Here is a 9,730-nt window from a genome sequence, read left to right as displayed (position 1 = left end):
GGAAGTGAGTCAGTGAGTGAGCAGTGAGTGAATGTGAAGGCCTGTACAGTACTGTAGACTTTATAAATACTGTCCCACCTGCCCCCTCCTGCTACCTTCTGGCAGGGTCAGAAATAGAGCACTGAGCTTGCGATACTGCTTCATGGACAGGGCTATGGACTGGATTGACTGGAAATATCTAGAAGAAACTGGCTTACCCAGGTAGATCACCATAACAGAGACTGTCAGGAGGGAGTAAAAAGTGGCCTGAGAATCAGGAGGAATAAGAAACCAAGATGGAAAAAACCCGGAGCGAGGTCCTGCCTGCCCGAGGCCGCTGCGCTGCGGAGACCCCGGGGGAAGCGCCGTCACCATGTCTGACCAGGAGGCAAAACCTTCAACTGAGGACTTGGGGGATAAGAAGGAAGGAGAATACCTTAAACTCAAAGTCATTGGACAGGATAGCAGTGAGATTCACTTCAAAGTGAAAATGACAACACATCTCAAGAAACTCAAAGAATCATACTGTCAAAGACAGGGAGTTCCAATGAATTCACTCAGGTTTCTCTTTGAAGGTCAGAGAATTGCTGATAATCACACTCCAAAAGAACTGGGAATGGAGGAAGAAGATGTGATTGAAGTTTATCAGGAACAAACAGGGGGTCATTCAACGGTTTAGATACTCTTTTTATTTTCTTTTCTTTTCCCTCAATCCTTTTTTATTTTTAAAAATAGTTCTTTTGTAATGTGGTGTTAAAATGGAATTGAAAACTGATGCCCCCGTCTCTTTAAAACATCTGGTAATTTGAATTCTCGTGCCCATTATTCATTATTGTTTGTTTTCATTGTGCTGATTTTTGGTGATCAAACGTCAGCCTCCTCATAGTGCCCTCTCCCTTTGAAATATGACGTGTGTGCACAGGGAGGCCACCTTTTTCAGGACTGTGCATTTTCAGGCTTGTGATAAATAAGGTCGACCAATGCAAGTGTTCATAATGACTTCTAATTGGCCCTGAAGTTCTAGCGTGTGATTGCTTCACTCCTGGACTATGACTTTCAGTGGGAGGTGGAAGTTTTTCAGAGAACTGAACTGTGGAAAAATGACCTTTTCTCAGCTTGAAGCTGCTTTTAAAATCTGAAGGTCTGGACCAAAAGAAAGAGGAATATCAGGTTGGAGTCAAGATGACAGATGAGGTGAGAGTAAAGACTAACTCCAAAGATGGCTTCACTGAAGATAAAGCATTTTAAGAGTAAAGGAAAATCTTGTCAGAAGATCCCAGAAAAGTTTTAATTTTCATTAGCAGTTAATAAAGTTATTCATGCAGAAGTGTGTGCAACAGAACACTGCTCTTTTTGATTTTATTTGTACTTTTTGGCCTGGGATTTGGGTTTTAAATGGACATTGTCTGTACCAGCTTCATTAAAATAAACAAAATGTTTGTAAAAATCTTATTAATGTTCCATTTTATTTTTATTGTATAGAAAGAAAAAATATGGCCGAAACAAGATTTTCTTGCATAATACTGGAAATTATTGTTTGTATATGGAACAAATAAATTTTTCTTCAGTACTGTACAGTGATGATTGTGACTTTGAAGCACTGAAAGTTACTGAAGTGCCTTCTGAATTAGGGATTTAATTAAGGCCACAATACCTTCTTAAATGCTCAGTGTTCTGTGTGTGTTTTTAAAACTTGATATTTCTGTATGGTGCATATATATGACACTTCCCCAGTCATGTTGAATAAATGGGCACGTCAAAAAAAAAAAAAAGAAAAAAAAAAAAAAGAAACCAAGATGGAGAGATGAAGGAATTTTAAATAATCCACACCTGAGGATATGTTTTTATTGGGGGGGGGGGAGAGAAAGAGAGAGAGAGAGAGAGAGAGAGAGAGAGAGAGAGAGAGAGAGAGAGAGAGAGAAACATCGATGTGAGAGAAAAATTGACGGGTTGCCTCCTTTACACATCCTGACTGGGGATGGAATCTGCAACCTAGGTAGGTGCCCTGCCCAGGAATTGAAACTGCAACCTTTTCATGCACTGGATGATGCTCCAACTAACTGAGCCACCCAGTTATGACAACATAGGGGATTTTCATGGCAGTGTGACTTTTGCCTATTGCATGTTGGAGCAGTGATTAGATTAATAAACTTTGTGGCAATTCATTAAAAATGAGGATGTTTAACATGGAGAGGGCGTGGAACTAAAGATTCTCAGTTTTTGATTTGGAAGTCTGTGTTTGGTTCCACTGTCCCTATCTGACACAAAGGGCTCTCTCTGGCATTGAGCTGGTGGAAGAAATAAAGCTTATCTGTGCTTTATATCTTTACAACCTGAAAATATTTCCAAAGTACAGGGACAGGCTGGCTCCATGCTACCCCAGAAAGCTTTTACTAAGGTGGCAGTGTCATTTAAGGCTTGTTAACACTGCTTCTTTGGACCTGTATTCTTGGACAGGATCTTAGGTCCTCAACAAGAATTTACAGCGATGCACTCTGAAGACCATCAAGCTAGATCTGGGATGGCAGTAGTGCCCTCTGAATATGTAATGCTGGGGACAGGCTCCTCTGTGCTGAAACAGGTCAGAGGCTGACTGGAAAGTAATATGTGCACTCAAAATTGAGGTGTTGTGAGTGAGAGGGAATCTATGGCCAAGCCTCATAGATACTGCTTCCATCAGAGAAAAAAAATTCTTCCTGAACAACATACTCTCTATTTCTTACAGGAAATTCAGCTCCATTATAATTTTATGTGAGCGCCATAATATACAGTCTTTTTTGACTAAAAAGTCATTATTTGGCACGTGACCATATTGAAACTTAACCCCTAAAATGATGGTATGAGGAGGTGGGGCCTTTGGAGGTCGTGAGGATGGGACCCTCATGAATGGTATTAGTGCCCTTATAAAAGAAGCCACACAGAGCACCTTTGCCCCTTTCCTCTATGTGAGGATACAACAAGAAGTCTGTGACCTAGAAGAGGGGCCTCCCCCGATCATGCTGACACCCTGATCTTGGACTTCCAGCCTCCCAAACTCTGAGAAATAAATTTCTGTTGTTTATAAGCCACCCAGTCTGTGGCATTTTGTGATAGCAGCCTGAATGGACTAAGGCGGTACTCATATCTACATTTATGATTCACACAAACACATTCTGAATAAGGCAGAGCTGATATTATCATTCTGATTTTATGAATGAAGAAACATCTTCAGAGTGTTTAATTTAGACCTAAGTTCATATTTCTGGGAAGTGCAAAGGTAGAGTGAGATCTTGCATTCTGCTTTTCCCATGAGAAATAGAGAAACCTACAGGATCCTAGAACAGAAAAAAATGCAGGAAAATGATATTAGTAAAAAGAAATAGTAAAATCTAAATAAACTTTGAAGTTTAGTAAGTAGTAATGTACTGATGTTGGTTCTGAGTTTTAACTAATGTGTCATGGTCATGAATCTAGAAAGAGAGGGGGACAATCTGAACAATTACTTCCCCCTTCCCCCCATTAAACTTTGTTTTAAAGAGTCTCAAAATTCTGTGACAGATTTTTGGTCAAGTTGTCTCCATTGAAAAGTACTTATTTTAAAGATGAATAATTTAAAAACTGCCTCACACACAGAGAAAAAACCAAATGGTTCACAAAATATTCTTTCCTTCCGAAGGTTTTACGTTTTATAACCATTAATCAGTCTTTTACTGATTATAACCTGATTATAATCAGTTATAATCAGTCTTTTACTGATTTTACTGATTATAACCATTAATCAGTCTTTTACTCTCAATTGGCCAAACTTCGGTGGCCAATTGAGACAAACAGTTCTGAGACTGTTCCTCCACCACTGATTAAGACTGGGGTGGCAGGTATTGGGGAAAATATCCGTTTAGCCTTCTGAGCTTTCTGGACAGACCTGGTGACTTTGCCAGCTCCAGCTGCCTTCTTGTCCACTGCTTGGATGACACCCACAGCAGCTGTCTGTCTCCTGTCATGAACAGCAACATGGCCCAAAGGAAGGTAGTCAGAGAAGCTCTCAACACACGTGGGCTTGCCAGGAATCATGTCAACGATGGCGGCATCACCAGATTCCAAAAACTTGGGGCCATCTTCTAGCTTTTTCCCAGAATGACGATCAATCTTCTCTTTCAGCTCAGCAAATTTGTAAGCGATGTGAGCTGAGTGACAACCAGCACAGGTGCTTAGCTAGCACTGATTTGGTCCGGATGGGTCAGAAAACTCACCTGAGCTGGAAGCCAGCTTGCTTCCATTGGTGGGTCATTTTTGCTGTCACCAGCCACATGGCCATGGCCAACATCTTTGACAGACACGTTCTTGATATTGAAGCTCACATTGTCCTCAGGAAGAGCTTCACTCAAAGCTTCATGGTGCATTTCAACAGACTTTATTTCAGTTGTAATGTTGACTGGAGCAAAGGTGACCCCAGTGCCAGGTTTGAAAGCATCAGTCTCCACTAGGCCCACAGGGACAGAACTAATATCACCAATTTTGTAGACATCCTGGAGGGGCAGACACAGGGGCTCATCAGTTGGACTAGTTGGTGGCAGGCTAAAATCCAGAGCTTCAAGCAGCGTGGTTCCACTGGCATTGCCATCTTTACGGGTAACCTTCCATCCCTTGAACCAAGGCATATTAGCACTTGGCTCCAGCATGTTGACACCATGCCAACCAGAAATTGGCATAAATGCTGCTGTGTCAGGGTTGCAGCCAATTTTCTTAATGTAGGTGCTGACTTCTTTAACAATTTTCTTATATCTTTTGGCCATAGGGTGGCTCAGTGGAATCCATTTTGTTAACACCAACAATCAGCTGTTTCACACTCAATGTGTAGGCCAGAGGGCATGCTCACGGTCTGTCCATTCTTGGAGATACCTGCTTCAAATTCTCCAACACCAGCAGCAACAATCAGGACAGCACAGTCAGCCTGAGATGTGCCTGGAATCGTGTTTTTGATGGAGTCTGTGTGTCCTGGGGCATCAGTGATGGTCATATAATACTGCTGGTCTCGAATTTCCACAGGGAGACATCAATGGTGATACCACACTCACGTTCAGCTTTCAGTTCATCCAAGATCCAGGCATATGGGAAGGAGCCTTCCCCATCTCAGCAGCCTCCTTCTCAAATTTCTCCATAGTTCTTTTGTTGATCCCACCATATTTGTAGACCAGTTGGCCAATAGTGGTAGATTTGCTAGAATCTATGTGTCCAATGATGACGATGTTGATATGGGTCTTCCTTTCTCATTTTGGGTTTGGTAGTTATCACAACACCTGTGTTCTGGCAGCAAACCCGTTGTGAGAAAGCTGAACAATTATTATTTTAGAATACCTGTATTCTTTTTTTTTTTTAAATATTTTTATTGATTTTTTACAGAGAGGAAGGGAGAGAGATAGAGAGTCAGAAACATCAATGAGAGAGAAACATCGATTAGCCGCCTCCTGCACATCCCTCACCGGGGATGTGCCCGCAACCCAGGTACATGTCCTTGACCGGAATCGAACGTGGGACCTTTCAGTCCGCAGGCCGACGTTCTATCCACTGAGCCAAACCGGTTTCGGCTAGAATACCTGTATTCTTATTCATAAATAAGAATTTTATAAAAAGATGCTGAATAACATGCCAGAGAATTATATTTTTTTTTTAAAAAAAGAAGAATAGCATCTAAAAACATAAGCTAGAAAGAAATAAATGGAAATAGTGTCAGGTGCAATATCCCACTGCCTATGCATCTACAACTAACTTAATTCCTTCCTCCTCAAACCTGCTATACCATTCAAACCGGTTGTGTGAATGACATTACCAGAAGTTGCTAAGCTAGAAACCAGAGACTCTTCCTTCTTCCTGAGCCCTCCATCCAATTAGTCACCATGGCCTGTGGCCTCCATTTACTGAGTATCTCTCTCATTCCTTCATCACTGAGTTCAGGCCTCCAGCATCTTTCTTACTTCAAATATTTACTGCAATAGTTTCCTGTCTGTTGCCCCTGTTTCCCCTCTTCTCATTTTCCCCTTCTTTTTTTCTTTTTCTTTTGGAATTTTTTAAGATTGAGAAAAATCCAAGAGAAGAGAATAATTCATATTCTAATCACTCAGAATTAATCACTGTTGACATATTATTTACTTAGTGCCAGTTTTACTTCTGACAGAAAAATCACTCTTTTGTTTTTAAAAAATAAAAGGGCCTGCATTCCATATAAAGTACTGAAACAAGATAAAAGAATTACAAAGATGAAAGTTTAGAAATCACCTCTAGTCTCATATTGCAGGAATTATCATCGCTAAATTAGTCAACAACATTCTAGTCCTCTCTCAATACACAGTCATCTTTCTAAGTTAAAACTCAATCAGCATCATTCCCATTCTTTTCTTTAATTTTTATTTTATTGTTTAAAGTATTACACATAGTAGTACATATATCTCCTTTTTCCCCCCATTGACCTTCCCTCAGCCTCCCCTACCCCCTGTCGCATGCCCTTATCCCACCCCCGCAGTGTCTTGTGTCCATTGGTTGTGCTTATATGCATGCATACAAGTCCTTCGGTTGATCTATCATTCCCATTCTTAAAATCTTTTAACCTTCCAATCTAATTAGGAGAAAAACAGCAGGTGAAACTGAATTGAAAGATAGTTTGCAAAACATCTGACCAGTACTCCTCAAAACTGTCAAGGTCATAAAATAAGAAACACTGAAAAATTGTCCCAGCCAAAAGGTACATAAGGAGACAGGATTCCTCAAATATAGTGTGCTATCCTGCATGGGATCCTGCAACAGAACAGGGACATTAGTGGAAAACCGGGTGAAACCTTATAAAATCTGGAGTTTAATGGGTAGTAATGTGCTATTATGGAGCTCTGAGTTTTGACAAATGCATCATGATTGTGTAAGATGTTGACATTAGGGGAAACTAGGTGAGGGATAGACAGGAACTCTCTGTATTATCTTTGCTACTTTGTTGAATTCTAAATTTATCACTAAATTCATTTCTTTCTTTCTTTCTTTCTTTCTTTCTTTCTTTCTTTCTTTCTTTCTTTCTTTCTTTCTTTCTTTCTTCTCTCTCCTCACCTGAGGATATGTTTGCTTTTTATTATTGATTTTAGAGACAGTAAGAGTAGAAAGAGAGAGAGAGAGAGGAAAAAAAAAAAAAAAACATCGGGTGAGAGAGAAACATCTATCTGTTGCATCCCTTATGCATCCTAATCGAGAGTTGAACCCAAAAGCTAAGTATGTGCCCTGACCCGGATTTGAATCTGAAAAATTTTGGTATGTGGGATAATGCTCTAACCAACTTAGCCATCCAGCCAGGGCTATCCCAAAATTTTAAAAAATTATGTGAAAAAACGTTACACAGAAAAAGAAAATCTTTAATAGTATCTCTTAGCTTTATACACCTTAGCTAAACAGATAAGCTTTTTATGGTTTAGGGCTTGCCTTCTTCTCTCTAGTCCCATTTCCTATAAACCTACCCACATTATTATCCACCCGTCACTGGAACTACATGTTGGAACTATATAATCATGGCAGGTTTTCCTTTGCAAATCTGCTTTACCTTCTGTGTTTACTTCTTTTTTAGTGTCACCTTCTAATTTTTCCCCCCTCCTATATTTTTTTCTCAAATATGTCTACTCCCTTTCCATATCACCACCCTGATGGAAGCCACCGTCACATCTTACTGGGATTACTAAAATAGTTTTCCAACTAGTTTCCTTGCACCCACTTTTGTTCCCATCCAACATATTCTCTATTCATCAATTACTGTGATTTCTTAAGTACAAATTGAATTGTGTTCTTCTTAAACTTTTCACTGGGTTCCCTTTGTTCTTAGAATAAAAATCCAAAAATCTCTGCAGCCTTATTGCTGTAAGAGTTCAGGGGCAGCATTTCTTTCTTTCTTTCTTTTTTTAAAAATTATATTTCTTTATTGATTTCAGAAAGGAAGGGAGGAGAGAGAGATAGAAACATCATTGATGAGAGAGAATCATTGATTGGCTGCCTCCTGCACACCCCACAGGGATCGAACCCGCAACCCAGGCATGTGCCCTTGGCCTGAGCCAAACCTGGGACCCTTCAGTCCGCAGGCTGACACCCTATCCACTGGGCCAAGCCGGCCAAGGCAGGGGCAGCATTTCTATATCAGGTTTGATGATGAAGTACAGTGGTCAGAGAAGGGGTTTTACCTTCAAAGTTATACTTTTGTTGGTTGCACTTGTTCTGTATCCTCATCTGGTTAAATTCTACTAATTACTCAGTAACCATTTTATAAAAACTTTCCCTGATGTATCTCCCTCTCTTTGTCAACTCTCACACATACCATTGGTTTCTGTCTGAGGAGAGGAGAGGCTATTATCTTTTCACGGTTAAGAGATATTTGGCCTGAGTTTGAATTTGGCTCTACCTTTAAACACACACACACATTAGAGAGAGAGAGAGAGAGAGAGAGAGAGAGAGAGAGAGAGAGAGAGAGAGAAATAGAAACATCAATGATGAGAGAGAATCATTGATTGGCTGCCTCCTGCATGCCCCACTCTGGGACACTGGGGATCAAACCTACAACCCAGGCATGTGCTCTGACCCTGAGCTGAACCATGACCTCCTGGTTCAAAGGTCGATATTCAACTACTGAGCCATACCTGCTGGGCTGGGTCTACTTTTTAACATCTATGTGATCACAGGCAAGAAACTTGGTCTCTTTGAGTCTGTTTTCTTTTTTTTAAAAATATATTTTATTTATTTTTTACAGAGAGGAAGGGAGAGGGATAGAGAGTTAAAAACATCGATGAAAGAGAAACATCAATCAGCTGCCTCCTGCACACTCCCCACTGGGGATGTGCCCGCAACCAAGGTACATGCCCTTGACCGGAATCGAACCTGGGACCCTTGAGTCCGCAGGCTGATGCTCTATCCACTGAGCCAAACCAGTTAGGGCTTGAGTCTGTTTTCTTAAAAGTTGTTCTGAGAATTCAATAGTTATAAGTGCCTAAACATCACCTGGTAACAGACAGGTTCAGAAATAGCTGTCATTATGCTGTACTGTGTTCTTCGCCTTTGTGACCCCAGACACAAATACAACTAATGCATTATATTGGCATTGCTGGGTTTCTAGCATCCAACAGAAATACTTGTTGAATAATTATTGTTTCCTTTGTCTGGAATTCACCTTCACTCTTTCCTCACCTTTCTCCATGTAGTTAGCTAATCAATGTGTGCTCCTGTTCCCACCTCAGCTCAGGTCCAGTTCCACCGAAAGCTTCTTCTGCTCATGACATTTTCCTTTGACTTAGAGATTCTGCCATGGCTCCTATTGTTCCCTCTTGGTTAGAGCAGCCTGTCTCTCTCATTAGATAGTCCTGTGAGACTATCACCATAGGCTCACTGTCAGTCAATGACCATAGGCTCAAAAAGAAGCTCCTGAAGGTGTCACATAAGTAAGTAAATAAATAAATATATTATTGGGTTAGTCACTAGGGCCATGGGAAAACTACGGCCCGCGGGCCGGATCAGGCGGATCGTTTGAAATGAATAAAACTATTGAAAAAAAAGACCGTACCCTTTCATGTAATGATGTTTACTTTGAATTTATATTAGTTCACACAAACACTCCATTCATGCTTTTGTTTCGGCCCTCCGGTCCAGTTTAAGAACCCATTGTAGCCCTCGAGTCAAAAAGTTTGCCCACCCCTGGGTTAGTGTCTCCAGGATCACAGTGTTGTTTTGAAGATCAAATTGTGAGGTCTCAGTAATTTTCCTA

At 40.7% G+C, this 9,730-nt stretch overlaps 1 protein-coding gene and 1 pseudogene across 2 annotated transcripts in view; one reads left to right on the top strand and one right to left on the bottom strand.

The window, feature by feature from the left end:
• The first annotated feature begins 288 nt into the window (after window positions 1-288).
• LOC308514106 (small ubiquitin-related modifier 1-like) lies at window positions 289-1,431 on the top strand. Its single transcript, XM_081084148.1, has one exon. It carries the CDS (start codon window positions 353-355, stop codon window positions 656-658), a length of 306 nt encoding a protein of 101 aa, XP_080940274.1. The 5' UTR covers window positions 289-352; the 3' UTR covers window positions 659-1,431.
• A 2,319-nt stretch (window positions 1,432-3,750) lies between these two features.
• LOC308513732 (elongation factor 1-alpha 1-like) overlaps window positions 3,751-9,730 on the bottom strand; it is a 95,388-nt pseudogene continuing 89,408 nt past the window's right edge. The window contains exon 2 of the transcript in view: window positions 3,751-5,224. The product of the transcript in view is annotated as an elongation factor 1-alpha 1-like (transcript). The remainder of the gene's footprint in view (window positions 5,225-9,730) is intronic.

Source organism: Myotis nattereri, assembly GCF_964212035.1.
Source record: "Myotis nattereri genome assembly, chromosome: 2".
NCBI lineage: Eukaryota > Metazoa > Chordata > Mammalia > Chiroptera > Vespertilionidae > Myotis > Myotis nattereri.
Note: the sequence above shows the minus strand (reverse complement) of the source record. Positions and strands in the feature narration are given on the sequence as shown.

Coding starts and splice junctions, on each gene's coding strand:
- LOC308514106 (XM_081084148.1), top strand. CDS start 353: ATGTCTGACCAGGAGGCAAAACCTTCAACTGAGGACTTGGGGGATAAG.